The 21,520-nt window shown below is 47.3% G+C and overlaps 5 protein-coding genes across 5 annotated transcripts; all 5 read left to right on the forward strand.

Moving 5' to 3' along the window:
• Positions 1–5,013: 5,013 nt before the first annotated feature.
• Positions 5,014–6,051, forward strand: HETIRDRAFT_326778 (uncharacterized protein; the record flags this gene model as incomplete). The annotated part of the gene is made up of 1 exon (XM_009552760.1): positions 5,014–6,051. The coding sequence occupies one exon, from the start codon at positions 5,014–5,016 to the stop codon at positions 6,049–6,051; it is 1,038 nt and encodes a 345-aa protein (XP_009551055.1).
• Positions 6,052–6,215: 164 nt separating this feature from the next.
• On the forward strand, positions 6,216–6,509 carry HETIRDRAFT_18644 (uncharacterized protein; the record flags this gene model as incomplete). The annotated part of the gene is made up of 1 exon (XM_009552162.1): positions 6,216–6,509. A coding segment is annotated over one exon (294 nt), but the record flags the coding sequence as incomplete, so codon positions are not given.
• A 4,238-nt stretch (positions 6,510–10,747) lies between these two features.
• HETIRDRAFT_454834 (uncharacterized protein) lies at positions 10,748–11,182 on the forward strand (the record flags this gene model as incomplete). Its single annotated transcript, XM_009552761.1, has 1 exon — positions 10,748–11,182. The coding sequence occupies one exon, from the start codon at positions 10,748–10,750 to the stop codon at positions 11,180–11,182; it is 435 nt and encodes a 144-aa protein (XP_009551056.1).
• A 216-nt stretch (positions 11,183–11,398) lies between these two features.
• HETIRDRAFT_105322 (uncharacterized protein) lies at positions 11,399–14,119 on the forward strand (the record flags this gene model as incomplete). The annotated part of the gene is made up of 3 exons (XM_009552762.1): positions 11,399–12,077; positions 12,105–12,354; positions 12,775–14,119. The coding sequence occupies 3 exons, from the start codon at positions 11,399–11,401 to the stop codon at positions 14,117–14,119; spliced, it is 2,274 nt and encodes a 757-aa protein (XP_009551057.1).
• A 425-nt stretch (positions 14,120–14,544) lies between these two features.
• Positions 14,545–20,176, forward strand: HETIRDRAFT_454836 (uncharacterized protein; the record flags this gene model as incomplete). Its single annotated transcript, XM_009552763.1, has 4 exons — positions 14,545–16,431; positions 16,528–18,505; positions 18,678–18,769; positions 20,003–20,176. 4 exons carry the CDS (start codon positions 14,545–14,547, stop codon positions 20,174–20,176), a joined length of 4,131 nt encoding a protein of 1,376 aa, XP_009551058.1.
• Positions 20,177–21,520: the final 1,344 nt, after the last annotated feature.

The following is a 21,520-nucleotide window of genomic DNA, read 5'->3' on the forward strand; positions in this document are numbered from 1 at the left end:
TGCTTGGAGGACGAGGTTTACCGCCGGCATCATTTCGGCGTTGATGAGTTGCCAATTCCTCGATTGGTTAGGGTTGATAATCTTAGAATGTTTCGACTACAATCCCTCAGCAATTGTTCAACTACTCCCATTCCATGTTTTCAGTTGATGAGTACCAATGTGTCTGAGGGTTTTCAGCCTTTTCGTGCATTTCTCAGCTCATGACATTTGGTGATCTCCAAGCTAGCAGGATAGATCAAAAAGATTAGGTTAATTGGGTTTCAATATCTATCTCATAAGACAGCCATTCACTATCATGCATGGATGAATGCTGTCCAAGTTTCACCATCAAGGTTTTATGGATAGGTAAGGTGATGATATTTCAAGAGACATTGACATGTTCATCATAATGAACTTTCTAATTAGAACCTACTATGTAAGGCTACTCTGGACAACAGTGCATCTGGAAAACCCCCCTCTCATATTAGATCCAAATTATACCTAATTACTGATAATGCTCATCTAAGATAATTAGGATGTATTATGAATAATTATCCATAATTATCTTTATGATCAAATCTGTAATAAACACCATGTTGATTATGATTCTAGAGTTTACTCAAAATCTACAACTCAAGTACAATAATACAGACTCTAAATCCAAATTATGTGAGTGCTAGAATATTTTTTTACCCTACATAGAGTTATTCTTTATTTTTATTTAGTATATCATATTCTTATTTGGTACATGAATTGAGATCATAAAAGCCCTGATTTTTTGAATATTTATTGATCAAAAATAGATCAAAAACAAGTGAGTAATAAGATTAGAAATATTAAGATTGCCTAAATCATGTCAACATATTTGAATTACCAAGATATTAGTTTAGACCTTATGGCTTAGTGGCTTAGAGCATCTATTTGGAGTGTGTATAGTTATAAGATTATAGGTTTAACTCTGGCCAAGGGCAAGTTCTTTATAAGATAAGACTTTAGCTTTAGATATTCAAGCAGTAACCTTTATAGATATCTCTAGGTTACAGATTATAGTAATGACAAAAAATAATGACACTATAATAGATTCTGTTTTTCTAAAAATCTATCTAACTAATTAGCTTCAATCAGCTTTAATTAGCTATAATTAGCTCTAAAATAAAGGGGGGGGGTAAGCAAAAAAATACTAATGCTATTTTAGTAAAATTATATAAAATTATCAATAATTAGTGCTTAATACAAGAGGGGTATTTCCTAGATGGCCACTACAATAGGTATCTTAAGCCCAAATACCACTGCTCTAGCTAGCTAGTATATAGCTAGTATGAGTATAGCAACTAAGTATATTCAGCTGAGAATAGAAGTGCACAGGTCTCAATACAGTCTTACTGTGGCTTGTATCATACTTCAGTTGCTACTTCCTCTTAGATCTTACTCTTTAGGATCATTGATTCTAGTTACTATTCCTATTTTCTTACCCTCTTCATATCTAGCCAACATACATGTCTTCTTTAATAATAATGAGTAATAATGCCTAGGTTAGTTCAATGGGGCAATAAGATATGATTGCATTACTATCTCAATTAGAAATTATGAATGTTGTAAGCCTAAAATTCTTTTTTTCTTGATCACAAAGATTAAATCATTTATAATAGCTAAATGTGAAGTCTTCAGTGTGTATTCACATACCATTAGCATTATCTCTATCTTATAATATTTATGTAGGGTCAGGTGGAAAGATTCATTAATATCTTAGATAGTCTTCAAACATAGGGACACAGCTTTAATACAGATTAGATTAATGACTTTGTAGCCTCTATAGTTAGGGAATAAAAGGACAAAAGTCAGTTATCTTCTCTTGAAATGGTCTTGTGTCTCCTTTATAATGTCTGTGATCTTTGTTCTCTAAGTCATCTATACCAAAAATACTCTTTGAACAACTTTGCACTGTCTCTAGTAATCAAATTTGTTTGGATAGATAAAGTTGAGGCATTGTATAAGGCTATCAAGGTGCTACAAGGTGGATTGAACCTAGAGCAGGATAGTGTGAGGCTTAGTAATAATGTAGCAAATGAAGAGGATTCCCAAGTACACTATTATATAATCTTATATACTATATTCATTTTAATGATTTTTACAACATCAATACTTTTAACAAGACACAGGTATTGAGAGTGAAGATAAAACATCTAACATGGCCAACCTTACACTCACTACTGTCATAGAATTTTGTGCTATACCAATCTCAAGTATTAATTCTATAATATTTATGTCCAACCAGGTTATTCAAATATGTGTACTATTAGATATGAACCAATTTACTTCCATGTCTAGCCTTGCTGATGCACTTTTATTATGATGGTTTCATACACAAGAGCCCCAAGATTTGGATAAGGCTGTGGCACTAGTATACAGATGTCTAGACCCCCAGCATACATCCTGTCTCTATTAATCACAGCTGATTCCAGAACTTTTAGCCAGGCTGATCACAAGGTTTTACTTATAGGTGTACCTTGGCAACTTCACTGAGGCAGTTTTTCTATGCTCTTAAGAACTAAGTTAGCATATTTGTGATATAGATGGATTATCTTATGCTTAGCAGAGTTTACCTCTTCTCAAGCAATTCCAGTTGTTAGGAAATACAACAGACCTTAATAATGGAGTTGTCCTTTTACAGAACGCTCTCTTTGCAGTAGATAATGAGTATCCCTGCTGATATAAGATACTAGGAAATTTGGCAACTACATTATCTTTTAGGTTTGATTAGACCATACATGATATTAACTTACAAGGGTGTATAACATTCAATAGGGAGGTCTTGAAGACTCTACCTGCCACTTATCTTAAATGTTTACCTATTAGGACCACATCCCAACACTGTTAGGACTGTGTCCTAACACGTGCTCAGCACGTGACTCATTGGCATCTTCAGGTGACAAAGACTGATTACATATACATGCCAATGCATGAACGCTTACCTTATTGACTCATTCACAAGCTTCGGCTTGAATGCTTATGTATGCCCGTTATGACGTCACTTAACTGTGTTCCTGAATTGCTTATTGATGCGGACAGACAATCGTCATTGTTACTATACTTGGATAAAAGCACAGAGCTGCGGATTACATACGCCGATCGTTGATCGTACTTAGTGTTTAGAAGCACGGACCATATGTCCGGCTTGCCCTAAATAGCCTGTACGTATAAATAGCCGAGCTGAGCTTCTTAGAAGCCTCAGCTCGTTCACTTCATATACAATCTTGATCTCTGCACTGTGCCTAGCGTCTGGCTCCTTCCAAGCCCACGCATTGCGAACTCTGTCAGATCAGTTGAATCGTACCTAGTCTGACAAAGCACTGGATTCGTCTCAAAGCCCTTATCATTCTCCCGTCTCTATCGCTTATCAAGGACTCGCTGCTTATCGAGTCATTCGCTGGGATCTACCCGAAGTAATCTGCTCTATCGGAGAAGACTTGTTCATTCCTGAAGAACATCGATCGATTATAAACAATCATCTTCTCCACTTGTTCGAAGACAAGATCAATAGTAACCAAGACTTCTTGGATTATGCACGCAGACGAACCATCGTCTTCATTTGTTGGGCAGTCAATCTTAGTTTTAGCTTAGGGAACCCTACTTAGTGCATTAAGCGCACGTGATAAGCCTAGCGGCTTAACACTTGAACGAGCTCTTTATTCCCTACCCTATCACACCCTGGAACAACAAAACATCCAATCTCTTGCCGAAATCGCTCGACAAATACTAGAAGAAAGAAGCCGCAGAGCCACTCAAATCAGTCAAGCAATAAACACAGACATACTCAGACCCGAGGCCACCACCCCGGTCATCAGCCAAGAAACTCCCACGGGTACTCTTACAACCTCCAGATATTCAGTAACGGGAAACGCATACGCAGGAGTAGCCATATTTAGGCTACAACAATACCACAATTACTTCTTCAACCTCGTCAACGGACTCGGATTCCCTTTTCCTGGGCTTTGCTTCATCAACGATCCAAAGACTCCCGTCTCCTCCGTTGGAAACCCAGGAGTTAACCTTCTCCACACAAGAAGCACCATCGACGTGGACGATGGCAGACCCAGTAATTTCCCAGCAGCACACATTGCCGATCTCCGTAGGCATATCACCAGAGGCGTGGATTCCGAAGGAATTAGAAGAGAACTTGTCGAGAAAAGTGAACAAAGGAGTCAATACGCAATTATCATCTTTTGGACCTACACTACCCAGAATTAAGACATGCTGGACAATACTGGATACTCACCCCATCGAACAGAAATCACCGGAACCGTATCAATTATCAGAAGAGGAGAGCTCGCCCTCAAAACTTATTATTTCAGAAGTTTCATCAGCGGACAAACCATCAACGAGATCCTCACGCTTATTGACCAAATCAATATCGGGATCAACGAAATCATCAGAAGAGAACCTACTCTCCAAGAAGGACTTAGGGCCGGAAGAAGACTCGAAGTTCCCTTCCACTTCGAAGAATAAACCATTGAGCCATCACTTCCAAAAGGATACCCGCCCCCGTACCACAACGATCCTATCTACATCTTCGAACATTTACCCGAAGACGTCGACCTGGACAACGTTTATTGCGACCAGGAAAACAGACACTTCTACCACAACGGAATCCTCTGGGGATTCTATACCCAGAACGGAAAAGAGGAATATTACGCAAGACCGTTTCAAGGAAAGGAAATCCACGCTGCACCCGGGTTACCAACAGTTAAACTCGCTGAAACAGTCAGAGCACTCCGACTCATCAAGCCTAAATCACCGACAAATCGGAATCATAACACACCAAGGCCGCACATATATAACCTACCCAGAGAAACAGCCAGTGGAAGTCGAACATCTCAAAGAAACACCCCCGTCCAATCTCCGGTACAAGAAACCACTGCACCAGAACCCGTCAGAACCCCTTCACCGTTCAAAATCCCCTTCGCGACCTATCCTAAAGAAGAACCAAATCCAAGTAGAGAGCCTCCTAACGATCCGGAGCCCCCAACCAGTGAGATGTCAACAAATCCTAGAAATCCTGAGTCCAAGGGACCAGCCATGGCCAAACCCACCCCTTTCGATGGAAACAGGAAACGAACCGAGCAGTTCCTCCACGAAATCAACTTGATGATCCTTGCCAGGAAATATGATTTTCCTGACAAATTTGCTAAAATCGCCTATGCCCTGTCATACATGAAAGGAGGATCCGCCGGTATATGGTCTAGAAATTTCACAAAATCCAGAAATGAAGCAGATGACTGGATGCTATATACATGGAAGGAAACCACAGGAAAAACCTCAGTCCGCAAGAAAATCTCTACGGATTTTGAGGAATTTAACAAGACATCAGACGCCAGAGACAAACTGGCTAGAATAAATCAAGGAAAAGAATCCTTTAATGCATACCTCCAACTTTTTGAACAAATTGCAGAATTGTCTGGGGTCGACCTAGAAACCAAGAAAACACATTTCCTACGCGGCCTAAAATGGGAATTGGCTCGAGGAATCTACCAAGATCCTGCCAAACAAGATACATGGGAAGAACTGGTAGCGAAAGCTAAAAGACACGAAACAATGCGTATAGAAGAAATGCGCGCGCGCGACCTCAGGCAAGGAAAATACCAAGTCTTTACCCCAAGCAATTATTACTCCAACATTGCACCTCCTCGCCAAGAAAGGGAATCGCAATACGTCCCAATGGACGTAGATGCAGCAGAAATGGAGGCTGATGCCATCCGCACTCGCTTCAAGAAGCTCACACCTGAGGAAAGAAGCCGACTCGCCAAAGAAGGCAAGTGCTTCTATTGTAAAAAACCCGGGCATATGGCGCGCGGGTGTCCCTCTCAGCCCAAACAAAGATTCCTACCCCCTTCCCGAGGAAGATTCCAACCAAAGCGCCGCATGATGCGCGCTATGGAAGAAGAAGAAGGAGGTGACGAAGAAGATCAAGAAGAAGGAAAGCAGAGGGTCGCCCACATCCAACAAATGATGATGGGCCTCAGCATGGACGAAATTGAAGAAGTTCGTGCTTTTAGCGAATCAAAGAATTTTTAAAGACTCTTCCATCGGCAGCGGATGTGAAGAGTAGGATTCTTGCAGGAAATCGGTACGCTCCGCTGGCCAATGAAGACATTGACCAAGAGCATGGACATCCAGATATATTGTATTTCTCGGAAATGAAATCACATGGTGCACTATCACTCCGAATCGAGACAATATTAATAGGCAAGAATCGAAAAGCTGCTACTCAAGCTCTCGTAGATAGCGGAGCAACAGGAATATTCATGCACCCCAGATTCGTGGAAACGCACAGAATAAAAACCCGGAAAACCCCAGCCCCCATCCCAGTCAACACGGTCCAAAACACGGAATTTAAAGGAGGACCAATCACAAAATTTGCAGAACTAAAACTACAAGTTCTAGGCGAACAGGGGGGAACACACACCGAATCGGCAAAGTTCTATATAGCCGAAATCAGGAAAGAAGACGTCATCTTAGGAACCGACTGGTTGTTAGAACACAACCCAGAGGTCGACTGGCATGCCTATGGTCTACATTTTACTAGATGCCCACCCTCCTGTCAAATCAAAGGAGGACCCATTAAAGCAAAAAGGGCTACAAGAAAACTAGGACGTCAAAATCCAGAAATACAACACATAGAGACAGTACCAAGAAAAAATGACTATTCAATACCATTGCAAAAACCAGGACAAACACAGCCAGGCCGGAAAGTGGGAAATACTACAGTACCACATCCGCGGATAAAACCTGACATCTGAGGTTCGCAACCTGAAGGAAGAAATCCAGAATATCTCAGAGCCCAAGCCAAACATTACGCGACACCCACATGGGCTGAAGAGGATATTCCAGAGGACGGTGTTTGACTATCGGCACTTCCCTCCACAGATTTAGAGGAAGACGGAGTTTATCTCGTCACATGCCTCAACACAGGACAACTAGAGGCACTCGAACTATACAATGACGGCAAAGAAGAATTCAACATCCACCGAGCCAAAACTACAGAAACCCTCGTAACCAACACACCGGTACCTAGGAAAGAACCTATTGGAAAACAAACCAAACACACAAATTCACAGAAATTAGCAGAAGAAGCTTCAAAAGGGAAACCCGAATTATCCTTTGAAGAAATAGTTCCCAAAGAATATTGGGATTATAGAAAAGTTTTCGAAGGACGAAAACCAGGGAAACTACCGCCTAAACGCCCTTGGGATCACAAAATTGAACTCAAGGATGGAATGGAACACTCGCTCAGACCTAAATTATACAGTCTTAGCCCAATGGAACAAGCAGAACTCAAGAAATTTATTGACGAAAACCTGAAAAAAGGATTCATCCGGGAATCCAAATCACACATAGCATCGCCATTCTTTTTTATTAAAAAGAAGAACGGGAAATTATGACCAGTAATGGATTATCGGAAACTCAATGAAATGACTATCAAGAACAAATATCCACTACCAATTATTCAAGAACTATTGGACTTATTAACAGAAGCCGTATACTTCTCACTTGTGGATATCGACACAGGATATAACAACTTATGCATGGACGAAAAGGACGTCCACAAAGCAGCATTCGTCACAAACCTAGGAATGTATGAACCACTGGTAATGTACTTCGGACTCACCAACTCACCAGCAACATTCCAAACTATGATGAACTCGCTTTTCAAAAACCTCATTTACGCAGGAAAAGTGGCAATTTACATGGATGACATACTGGTATTCTCCAAAACCATGGACGAACATATCAAAACAATGCGACAAGTTTTACAAATCTTAAAAGACAATGATTTGTACCTGCAACCGTCAAAATGCCATTTCCACAAAAAGAAAATCGACTATCTCGGATACGTCATATCTCACGGACACCTCAAAATGGACCCAATCAAAGTAGCCGGTATCACGGACTGGCCGACACCAACCAGAGTCAAAGAAGTGCAATCATTTTTAGGATTCTGCAACTTCTATCGCAGGTTTATCAAAGATTACTTGAAAATAGCCAAACCACTATTCGAGTTAACACAGAAAGATCGTAACTGGGATTGGACGCCAGCATGTGAAAACGCATTCCAAATACTAAAGAAAACCTTTATATCCTCCCCGGTACTTATTATGCCAGAAACCAAGAATCCCTTCCGCATTGAATGCGACGCATCCGACTTCGCTACCGGAGCAGTATTATCACAGGTTGCCCCCGATGGAAAATGGCACCCTTGCGCCTACATTTCCAAATCACTCTCACCAACAGAACGCAACTATCCTATCTATGATAAAGAGTTGCTAGTGGTCGTTCGAGCTTTCGAAGCTTGGCGACACTATTTAGAAGGCGCCGAAACCCCGGTCAACGTCTGGACGGACCACAAAAATCTGGAATGGTTCCGCTCAAGCCAAAAGTTAAACCGTCGGCAAGCACGATGGTCACTCTTCCTCTTGCATTTTGACTACAAATTAATGCACAAGGCAGGAGTCACCAATAAATCCGACGGTCTGTCACGGCATCCAAACCATAAAGAGGGGGTGGAATTTGACAATTCAGGCGAAACACTTTTGGAACCCAAACTTTTCAATCAAAAACAAGAAAGGATTAGAAAACCTTTTGCGGAAGTCAACGCAATTAGCACAGAAGAATCACTAGACCCCCATCAGATATTCCACATTAGAGCAACCGGACGAGGAGGCGTCACAATAACCGACGAAGACCTAAAAAATTGAATCATCGAAGCAAACAAGAAAGACGAATGGTTGTTAGAAACATTAACCAAAGTCAAAACACTAAGCCCTCGCAGCATGAAGAAAGGACTACAAGAATGGAACAACAAAGAAGGACTCGTTCTACACAGAGGAAAAATCTATGTTCCCCAAAATGAACAACTACGCAGAGATATCATCAAGATAAATCACAACAATCTAGCTGCAGGGCATCCAGGACAGAGAGGAACACTAGCGGCCGTAGGACAAGAATTCACATGGCCCGGAATCTCAAACACCGTTCATCAATATGTGGAAGGATGCGCAATCTGTCAATCTACAAAAAACGACACGCACCCTACCATGGTACCACTTCAACCAATGGAGATTCTGGATAGACCATTCGGAACAATCACCATGGATTTTATCACCAATCTCCCGGAATCAAAAGGATTCGATTCACTCCACGTAGTAACCGACAGATTTACTAAAACAGCAATAATCACACCGTGTCTGAAAACCATCGACTCAGATGGAACAGCGCAAATCCTACTGGAAAATACCTGGAGACGATACGGACTACCCGATAAAATCATATTAGACAGAGGAACCCAATTTGCATCAAAAGTAGCGCAAGCCCTACTCAAAGAACTCGGAATCCAATCAGCATTAAGTACGGCCTATCACCCACAAACAGACGGCGCCACTGAACAAATGAATCAAGAACTGGAACAATATCTTAGAGCCTTTTGCAGCTCATCGCAAGACGATTGGGCAGCATTAATTCCCTATGCAGAATATGCCCACAACACACACCAACATTCAGCCACAAAGAAATCCCCATTCAAACTATTACACGGATATCAACCCAGAGCATATCCAGCCATTATAGGCAACACGAATGTCCCCACCGCCGACGCACGCCTCGAAGCTCTGCAACGCGCTAGGAAGGAAGCGCAAGCCAGCCTCGAAATTGCAGCCGAAGCCATGAGGATACAACACGACCGTTTCGGAACAAAACTACCGCCTTTCAAAAAAGGAGACCAAGTTTGGTTAGATGGAAAGAATATCCATACCGATCACCCTTCGGAGAAACTGCGACCTAAACGATTTGGACCATTTGAAATTATCGACACAATCGGAACTATCAATTTCAAGCTGAAACTGCCCAACAGCTGGAAACACATTCACAATGTTTTCCATGCTAGTCGGCTTACACCCTACAAGGAGAATGAGGTCTATGGTCCAAACTATCCTAAACCGGCCCCGGACTTGATCGAAGGGCAAGAAGAATTCGAAGTCGAAGCCATTGTCGGAGCTCGACGCTTTGGACGATGGAAGACCTTGCAGTATCTAATCAAATGGAAAGGCTACCCCGAATCGGACAACTCATGGGAAGCGGCAGCAAACGTTACAAACGCCAAAGAAGCCATCACGGAGTTTTATCACAGACACCCCTCCGCAGTCAGAGGAATGGAAGCCTCGATCTTAGCCTTAACGATCGAGCTGGAATACAATAGAGCCGCCGAAGAAAACCAAATCAAAAAGAAGCTTCAGAAGCATCCAATCGGAAGAAGACTTCTATCTACACAATTGGAAATTCCCCAGATCATGAAAGCAATCGACAAACGGATGACACAGTTAAAGAAGCGATCAGTACCTCCGCAGTCAAGGAGGACAAAATCAACAATCGACGATCAAGGAACACAATCGAAGAAGCCCAGTTTAGGCTCGTCTCGATCTGTGCCGCAGCACAAACGATCGGACAACTCTAATTGGCGAGTACAAGTCTACCAAGAGCTACAAAAGCAGACAAACCGCGGTTTGGCATGGCCAGGCAAGTGGCTATGACCCCCCTGAACCCCACTCTGGCAGAAGTAGCCATTTACACCTCTGTCGCAACCACCACCTTTCTAGCCATCTCTCTCGCTGTCTTTCTCGTCGGAACCATTTGCCAGGGCTCTTGTCTCATCGCCAGTGACCTCGTATAAATACGAGGCCACCGTCGACAAAAAACTTTCCTCCAGCTCCCCAGCTACATGTCCTTGACCGTCCGCAAATTCCACTTCCTCAAATCCCCTCACTACATCATGGCTGACTTCTACCACACGACCTCTCCCTCCGATCGTTCCCGCTCCACTTCCCCTCCCTTCATCCTCCGCCCTGTCTCAACCGCCACCGACGACTCTAACGACTCTTACGACTCCCTCGCCTCCGTCAACCACATTGACGGCATCACTGTAGATGACCCACACCTCGAAATCGGCGTCCCCAGTCTCCCTAGTCGCATCATGAACCCCCACACGCCCAGTGTGGGGCAAGTATTCGCTCTATTTAACATCATTCCCCGCATTCTCATTCCTGTCTACCCTTCCCCCATCTATAACTTGACCCACTACTTGAACCCCAACCTTGTCGGCGCACTCTATCACATCACCTTCACCGATGACGAGGCCCCGATCATGTTGGAATAATCCGGGCTGGACGATCCCACAAACTTCTTTTTCTATTTACAGCAGATTGTGATGACGCGAGCGTATCAGGTACACCAGGGACCACTGGACCGACATCAGATGACCCTTCTCTCAAACCTTGCCATCACTAACTATAGAAACAAGGGACTCATTAATCTCCCATCACTCCGCAGCGACATGATCAGCTACCGCCCTACCGGGTATAGCTCCCTCGCCATGAGTCTCCTCCTCCGCCACTCCCCAACCGAATGGGTCGACACTCTCGCACGAATCCCCTTCCGACGGAATACCATCCGTTGGTTCCACATTACAGGGTTTGGAAGAGAACGGTTGGTCATTGAAGAATACATGCCGGGCGGAACGCTGCCGGAACGCCTCTTTCCCACGAATAGTCGAGGGGAGCAGCACGTCACCGCATACTGGTCTGAAGGGTCTAACCCATCAGACAACGTGAGGCCCTGGTACATGGCAAGATCGGATATCATGGCAGAGGATGGGTATCACTTGCTCCGACCCGAGGAGCTTCTTTACGAGTCACAGAGGATCATTGATGCTCCAGGAACCTCCGGAAATATTGCACGTCCCCCCGTCAAATCCCTCATCCTCTCCCTCCCTGTGCTCAGAGAATCGCCCCTAGCACCAATTCCCCTCCTCGCACCTTCACCACCCCTTCCCCCTCTCCAGCTTGACATCCCGGTGCCTTTTCAACACGCGGTCTCGGCCGAAAGGACCATGGCAGTTGAAGAACGGGCAATGGCCGCGCTCCCCCATGCCTACACCGACCCCTTCCCGGGAAACCGGCTCGCCCCTATTCCCAACTTGGAAGAAGACGATCCCATGCTCCCCGCTAGTCCCCCTTACGACCCCAAACAAACCGTCCAGGATCGCGAGGCTCGTTGACCACTTTCGACGCCGCCCCCAGCACCCCCTGTTACACCCTCATCCACGACCTTCGTCGAGGAAGGCCCCACCCCTACTGAGCCTGTCGACGCGCCCTCCTCCCAACCTGCGACGGTCCCAGTCACGTCGGAAGATTGGCGCTGGAGTAGTGGAACTCCATACCAAGGGAGGAGAGGTGGAGACAGAGAACAGGAAGGGAAGACGGAGAGACGGAGACGAAGGGCAGAGACGGAGGCAGAGACCGGAGCATCGAGAGAAGCCACAGGGTTAAGGTCAGCGTAGTAGACAGCCTGTAGCGCCAGTGCACCCATCGACCCATCCACCACTGCGTCCTCATCTTTGGCTAGTCCATCTGGTGACAACAGTACTATTCGAACCACACAACGCAAACACACCGAGAACACTGCCGATCAGAACAACACCGAACCACCAGCAAGAACACCGCCGCCAAAACAATCACTACAGTAAACAACTAACCACATCACCCTGGCACCTCTTCGAGACAAATCTGGTCGTTTTCGCTCTGCACCATCGATAGACAATTCCCCACAAAGCTCCGAATTTTCATTTACAGATATCGAGAGCAGACCGCTCTTCTCCAGCCCAGCAGAACCAGACAGCAGCCTATTCCTACCATCATTCCCATCCGACCCTAACATTACCTCGCGCCCATTTCCCTCTACGATAATCAGCCTTAACTCGCCTGAATCCTCACCCTCACCCCTACCACCACTTACATACAACGTCACCCCAATCCTTTCCAACATCACCACACCAAACAAAACAAACTCAGACAGCTCCGACGACGAAGACGCAATGCCTGCAAACCCCCCGTCCACATGGTTCTATGGCGACGGCCGCACCTGCGAAAACCCTGGAGATTTCATTAAGCAGGTCGAGCAAGGCTTCACAGAGAAGTCCACAGACACCCACAAGGTTGACAAAGTCGGCCAGTACCTGAAATCGGGAAGCCCGGCAGAAAAATGGTACGAGGACGAACTTTCTCCCGTTGACAGCGCTACCTGGAAATCCTTCAAAGCAGCGTTCTTCACCCGGTGGCTGAAACTCAAAGCTGTTGTCAAAACCCGCGCCGAAAAAATCATGACGCTCCAAGCCCACAAGCTGACGGAAGCCGAAGCAGTAAGGAAGGTAGAAATGGATGGAACAGAAGAGTGGGGGTACATCCAATGGGCGGATCGGGTCTTGGTCCTAGCAAACGCCGTCGTAGACAGCGACGGAATGCTCATTGAAGGAGTTCGCAAGGACCTACCCATGAGCGTGGCCGCTCTTGTCACTGGGACGTACACAACGTGGATCAACTTCACTGACGCAGTACGACAGATTCGCCCCGACGATCTACTACGAGCCCAGGTGAACAATGCCCGGTTGGCCGCGGTAGAAGAGGAGCTGCGACGCCCCGTCCCACCACGACAAAACACGTCTAATGCCGAACTCCAACGCATGATGGAATGCATGTCTATCAACTCCCAACCCCCCGCTTTGCGAGCACCTCCCTACCCCGCAAATAGAAGCACATTCCCCGCAAACAACCCATACCACAGCACACACCCCCAACCCACCATAACACGCCCACAGCGTGCATCCAACACGGAGCGATTGGCAATCGCACGCAGGAATCAGCTCCCACAGCACGCCAAGAACCCAGCGGGAATGACGTTATACCAGCAGCAGGTCACGGACTGGCACGCAGCCAACCCCAATGGCAGGTCGGACGAACACCGACCCTACCCCCTCACCCCGGGCACCGCACCTGTCGCTACCGGAGAATGCTGGAAGTGCGGAATGACAGACCCCCGTCACAGAGGCGACGAGTGCACAGGACAAGCAGTACCGGACAACGAACGCAGGTGGCGAATGATTGCATCCACCATCAGCCGTCCAGCACCGCCAACCGCCGTTCGGTACGTATACATCCAGCCCGAGTACTACGACTTGTATGAGCACGAACCTCGCGATAACATGAGATGGAGGGAAGCAATGGACGAGGCGGGAAATGGAGATGGGCCGGCAGCTTAGGAGAAGCCCGCATGGCCCGTACCACCAAACCTCTCCCCACTTCCCTCGTCCCCGGCTGTGTCACGGCGCCAACCGGGGACCCATCCACAGCCCCCACATCGCGTGTTCCAATGAGAGGGACAGGAGCTACACCGAAGAACGAAGCGGTTATCCTAGACGCACGAGTGTACGAAATCATGACAGATCTAATAGACTGCTCGAACTTTTACACTGTGGGGGCCACAAATCTAACACACAAGGATGGGAAACCACCAAAAGCAGTACCGTTTATTCATAGAATACACCTGCATGGCCCGAAGGGCGAAATAAACAGGATGAAGAGTATCTTCGACGACGGCGCCATGATAAATGCCATCAACAGTGACATCTTCAATGTCATAAGCCACCGACTCACTCCCACCTCCCCATCTCCAAGACGACTCCGCATGGCCAATGGCTCAATTATCCCGTCTCAAGGCCGATGGGAAGGCCATGTAACAATTGGCGGTGTCGACGTTATCGCACGATTTGAAGTCTTCCCAAGCGGAGGCTCGTGGTCAGTCCTCATCGGCAAGCCGCTACTTATGGCCCTAGAAGCAAGACATGAGTATGCAAACGATACCATCGAACTCCCATCATCAAAAGGGACAATCACACTGGAAAATGAGATCACAAGACTGGACGACGAAGCATGGGAAAAAGCGTCAGATACCCACCTGACGCTCGATATCAAACAGCGCGCAACGCTACGGGGGGATGACAAACCCCCCGCAAGGCAAGTCGCACACGCTATCATACCTCTTGCACCAGATACCAGTGACAAGCACCAGACCACCAAAACACAGCCCACCAACCACGCGTCACCAACTATGCACAAACTTGCCCACCAGGACGAGACCGCGGACCTACCAGAGATAAAACCACACGAAGATCCCTCAATCTACACACGACACACAAACGCATGGAAAACAGAGCGCACCAATGAACTCCTACGGCTCGTCAAGATCGGCGAGGACCTCACTGCCAGCGAACATACCAAAGTCGAGGCACTCATCCTTGAATTTGCAGATTGCTTCGCGATGTCCGTTAGCGAAGTCTTGCCAGTCCGCAGTGCCACACACCGGCTCAATCTCCCCACTGGAACCAAAATTCCATGGAAAGTCCACCAGCAGCCACTGTTTGGTGACAAACAAGACTATTTCTTCTCGCACATTGATCTTATGCTGAAAAGTGGGATCATTGCTCCTATAGCACCCGAAGACGTCAAGTTCTGCGGCAACACAGTCCTCGCACAAAAAACCCACACAACCAAAGGCCTCTCGCAAGATGAACTCAAACACCGAGTCAACGACGAATGCTCAGCCCACGGTTTCCCGCTCAAATACGACCTCCCACCCCGTGACCCAAACCCCGTACCGACCGAACCACCCTCAAAACAAACAAAATGGCGCATCTGCCAAAGCTTCAAGGCACTCAATGACATCACAACGGTCCCACCAATGCCGCAAGGCGACATACGTGCAAAACAACAAGCGCTGGCAGGACATCGGTGGGTCACTGTATTCGATTTTGCGTCCGGATTTTACGCTTGCCCCATAGCGGAGGAGGACCAACCCTACATCTGCTTCTACGTAGCCGGGCGTGGTTACTACAAATACCTCCGGATGCCGTTTGGACTCACCGGCGCACCATCCCGCTTTGCCAGCATGACCGCAACCGCCCTAGGAGACCTCGTAGGAACCCTATGTCAACTATTCGTGGACGACGGAGGTGTCCCAGCAGACAACTTCGATGATGGCATGGCCGATCTCCGCACCCTCCTCCAACGAATCCGCGACACAGGCCTTTCCCTCTCTGCCGCAAAAACAGAATTCTTTATGACCACCGCAAAATTCGCAGGTGAAACAATAGGCCCCAATGGTGTAGGCACAGACCCATCCAAGATATCCGCAATCGTCAATTGGGAAACACCCACCACATTAAAAGGTCTGTCTGGATTCGTTCATTTGGGCAACTATTACCGCTCGGTATGCGCAGATTACGGCCACATTGCACGCCCCCTCACAGATCTCATTCGCAACGCCTCTATCCCAACGGGGAAGGGCAAATTTGCTTACCAGAGAGCACTCCACGACCATTCACTTGAAGGCCTATGGACGCCAGAACACCAGAAAGCGTTCATCGACATCAAAGCCGCACTCACCTCTGCACCCGTACTCCGATCCCCTCTATTTGATGGCCGCACCTTCACCGTCACAACCGATGGGTCAAAACATGGATTTGCCGGAATCTTATCTCAGCACCATGAAACAACCCTCCCCAACGGAAAAACGGTGACGTGACGTCACCCCATCGCATTTGCATCTAAACGAACATCCCGTGCTGAAGAACGTTACAAACCTTTTCTTTCCGAATTCGCAGCCCTAAAGTTCAGCCTCGACAAGTTCTCCGACACAATATGGGGCTCACCAATCGAGATCGAAACAGACTGTCAAGCACTCCGGGACTTCCTCCTCAGCGACAGCCTGAATATCCACCATGCCCGATGGCGCGACGGCGTCCTAGCCTACGAAATCCGAACAGTACGCCACCGGCCAGGAGCTGGCAACCCTGCAGATGGCCCAAGCCGCATGTTCGACTCAGGCTTCCAGACAGAAGGCGACGGAGCAGACTGGTCGGTGGGACAGGACTGGGAGAAATCATCCGGTCTTGTCCACGACCTGTTCCTCACAACCGTCGACTCAGACGTACAACGCCTTCGGGAACGCTTCGCAAAAGAACCACTCTTCCGCGAAGTTATTGATGCATTACAAAACATAGACCACACAAGCAACGTGCAAACACGAAGACGCGCGCGCCACCGCGCACTAGGCTACATGATCAAAGACGGGAAACTCTGGCGAGTAGGAAACGGGCGCTCACCGCGTGCACGGCCATGTGTTGAATGTGTCCCCCGCTCAGAAGCAGTCACACGCGCAGCCGAAGTACACAGCCAACTGCACTTCGGCCGCGACCACATCAAGCTACAACTACTTGACACCATCTGCAGCCCGCAACTCGACCAGTCGATCACATCAGCAATTGCAGAATGCGCGCAATGCAAAAACTTCGGAGGTATGCACCTCCACTCTCTCCTAGAGCCCATCACCCGCCGTCACCCCTTCGAGTTACTCGTTGCAGATTACCTCTCCCTGCCGAAAGGCATCAACGGATTCCATACAGTAGGCCTATACCTCGACACATACTCACAACGCATCTGGGGATTCAAATACAAAACACACGGAACGGCAAAAACCACAGTATCAGGACTCACGACAATCACAACAGGCTGGACCAAACCCAATACATTCATGACTGATGGCGGCTCCCACTTCAAAAACAGCGAGGTCACAGCATTCTGCAAAGAACGAGGCATCAAACATGAAGTCATAGCAGCATACTCCGCATGGATCAACGGCCTTGTCGAAGGCACAAACAAGATACTACTAGGACGCCTCAAACGTTTGTGCAGCCCTGAACTAGGCGAAGACGAGTACACCGATGTCAAACCCGAAGACATACCAAAATCCTGGCCAAGATACTTCGATCAAGTCATCGAATGGCTCAATAATCGCATCCTCCCAGCCCTGCACCACACCCCCAACGAACTCGCACTAGGCTTGATCATCAACAGCCCCAAAACACCCTCGGACGCCACTGAAACCCCGCCAACTGTCGGCGAAATAGAACGACAACTAGCCTACACGGAACAGCAGCGCCTAGACGGATACGCGCTCACCGTCGGCCACGCACAAAAAAGAAAAGCGGCGTTCGACAGACGTGTAACCGCAACCGCTCCAGGTGAAGTTATCTTTGCGCGACTCGATCTTGTTCAGATCTACAAAAACGCCCTAGATTTCACAATGTCCACAGCCAGCAAATTACTTCCAAAATGGTCCCCACCACGACGGGTCCGCAGCCGAATCCTAAACTCCTACACCCTCGAAGACCTCAACGGCAACCTCCTTCCCGGGAAATTCAGCTCACAACGACTCCGAAGATTCACACCACGCATTGGCACCAAACTGTCACTCGACCAGATAACGTTACTACAGTACAAACAAGACCACCCTGAAGAAGAGAACACCGACGACCCCATCCTACCTCACAAAACCACCGGAAACACAGAACTGGACGAAGACGACCCGGCCGACGAACCCCCAGACGAAGACGACCCGGACAGACAAGACGACCCCGACAGCGAAAGCGACAACGAACCGGAAGAAACAGAGAACGAGGACGAAACGCCACCCGACACCAGACAAACCCTGCGATCGGGACGCATTCTTCACGAGCAGACGACGAGGACGTTGCATTTAGAAGGCGGGGGCACATGGAGTAGTGGAACTCCATACCAAGGGAGGAGAGGTGGAGACAGAGAACAGAAAGGGAAGACGGAGAGACGGAGATGAAGGGCAGAGATGGAGGCAGAGACCGGAGCATCGAGAGAAGCCACAGGGTTAAGGTCAGCGTAGTAGACAGCCTGTAGCGCCAGCGCACCCATCGACCCATCCACCACTGCGTCCTCATCTTTGGCTAGTCCAGCGCGAAGGAGCACGTGCATCAGAACGCGTCTGGCCCGCAACCCCCGCTTTCACCCCTTCTCCTCCCGCGCCTCCTGCTTCACCAGAGGTACGCTATTGTTGGGAATGCGGACGTAGCGGACATCTCCTCGCAGCCTGTTCAATCACACGTATTCAGATGCGAACGGATGTCACAGCGCATCAATTTCTACGCGATTACGGCGCTGATGAGCATGCACCCGCGCTAGGGTCCGAGGGAGGGATTCGGGAAGCTTTGGGGAGATACCGAACAGTGCTAGACAAGTACCAAAGACGCCGACTTTTACCGAACATGGTCGGTCCCTACCCGACCGACGACAAGCCACCGAAGGATGATTCGGCAGCACTTGGGTCAGTTCGCCCACACTTCACGTACTTACCATGACCGCACAGGAGGGTTACGATAGGTGTGTACGAGATCGGAGCCAGTATTCCGTATCGGCCAATGTCCTCCGTGAGTCGGTCGGTCCTTATCGCTTATCGTCCCGACTTCCGCATGGTCGGTCAAACGCAATCTTACACCATTGCTTGGCCACCCTGGTCGTACGATACCTCTTCTTTATTTTTCATTGGTTCTCCAACGCCTGTTCCTGCTACCTACACTCGGGCGATGGATCCCGAACATTCGGGATTTCGACATCACTGATTACCTTTTACCTTATCACCTTCGGAACCCATATGGACATCTCACCTACCTCCTTATCTTCTCTGATCGCTAAGGCTTGGCGCCCATTCAACATCTACTCTCATTTCTTGTTTAATATTTTACTTAGGGGCTCAGTTTACTATAAAAACCTACATACAACTCTGGAATAAACCAGCTTTCGCACCCCACAGTTCAGAGCTCATTCGCATTCGTCTCAACCATCGAAAGCGTCTTCGTCAACCTCCGAAAACTTGTCATCCTCGTCGTTTGGCCTCATTCGTGTTCGTACTCGTCCCTTCGCTCGTACCCCCATCCTCCCTCGTATATTGTCAGAGTCCCGTGTGGCTCTTGAAGCACGTAGTCGTCGGTCGCGACACTACCTTCTCGTTACCGACCGCATTGCCAACACGACCGACCGAACATTCGGTCGGTGTTCGGCGCAGTCCTGAAACCGTTCGGGCACTATAATCTCACCCTCCCCGATTGCTTCTCAGTACGCCTTCAATTTCTAAAGTCATCACTAACAATTCCTTGTGTATTAGATACTAGCTCCAGCACCCCTGCATTAGAGGTTGTTTTAGTGTTGTGCTCGGCACTTAGAGCCACCTCTAGCGTATCAACGCGCATCGCGGAGCCACTACTCATCTTAGGTTGCAGATGGATAAAGTGGCTGAGGAATACGGTTATCACAAACAGGCCTGGGAACGCATGATCGACATGACCCTCTGGACTGGTTACCCCAATCGCTCCATCCCCACCTACGATGTCAACAACCTGCGCGAGCCACCACCGACAACCGGTCCACGCCATAAACGCCAAAGACTTGTGTAAAAAGGGGGGTAGTGTTAGGACTGCGTCCTAACACGTGCTCAGCACGTGACTCATTGGCATCTTCGGGTGACAAAGACTGATTACATATACATGCCAATGCATGAACGCTTACCTTACTGACTCATTCACAAGCTTCGGCTTGAACGTTTATGTATGCCCGTTATGACGTCACTTAACTGTGTTCCTGAATTGCTTATTGATGCGGACAGACAATCGTCATTGTTACTATACTTAGATAAAAGCACAGAGCTGCGGATTACATACGCCGATCGTTGATCGTACTTAGTGTTTAGAAGCACAGACCATATGTCCGGCTTGCCCTAAATAGCCTGTACATATAAATAGCCGAGCTGAGCTTCTTAGAAGCCTCAGCTCGTTCACTTCGTATACAATCTTGATCTCTGCACTGCGCCTAGCGTCTGGCTCCTTCCAAGCCCACGCATTGCGAACTCTGTCAGATCAGTTGAATCGTACCTAGTCTGACAAAGCACTGGATTCGTCTCAAAGCCCTTATCATTCTCCCGTCTCTATCGCTTATCAAGGACTCGCTGCTTATCGAGTCATTCGCTGGGATCCACCCGAAGTAATCTGCTCTATCGGAGAAGACTTGTTCATTCCTGAAGAACATCGATCGATTATAAACAATCATCTTCTCCACTTGTTCGAAGACAAGATCAATAGTAACCAAGACTTCTTGGATTACGCACACAGACGAACCATCGTCTTCATTTGTTGGGCAGTCAATCTTAGTTTTAGCTTAGGGAACCCTACTTAGTGCATTAAGTGTACGTGATAAGCCTAGCGGCTTAACAAACACATGCTTTATATATAGACAGAAGAGAAGAGAAGGTAATCTATATTGGACTTAGACATTGACAACTAGGACTGTGACTTAACATGCATCTAGGCATGTGACTCAAGGCATGGTCATGAGCTATACACATGACTTAGACTCAGATTGCAAACTTAGATTGATTACTATTTATATACCGATGCATGAACACTTACAATATTATAACTTATCTTTCCCTCTTTTCTTATATGGCTTACTGATATTAATTATGATTAGTGCCTGATGCTTATTGATATAGACAGACATTTGATATAGTTACTATACATGGTTACATTAAAGAGCTGTGGAGTTTGGATTATGACCAAGACTTCTAGAAGCCTTTATCAATGATAACACATCTCAATTGTCTACTGTACTTACAGTTTGGACCATCTAGGAAACCACTTCCTTATATTAGCTCCGGATTATATGTAATAGTGTCTAAAAATATCTAAAAGTGTTAATAGCATCTAAAAGTGTATAATTTCCTAATTGGGAGCAACACACACTGT

Source organism: Heterobasidion irregulare, assembly GCF_000320585.1.
Source record: "Heterobasidion irregulare TC 32-1 unplaced genomic scaffold scaffold_10, whole genome shotgun sequence".
NCBI classification, from domain to species: domain Eukaryota; kingdom Fungi; phylum Basidiomycota; class Agaricomycetes; order Russulales; family Bondarzewiaceae; genus Heterobasidion; species Heterobasidion irregulare.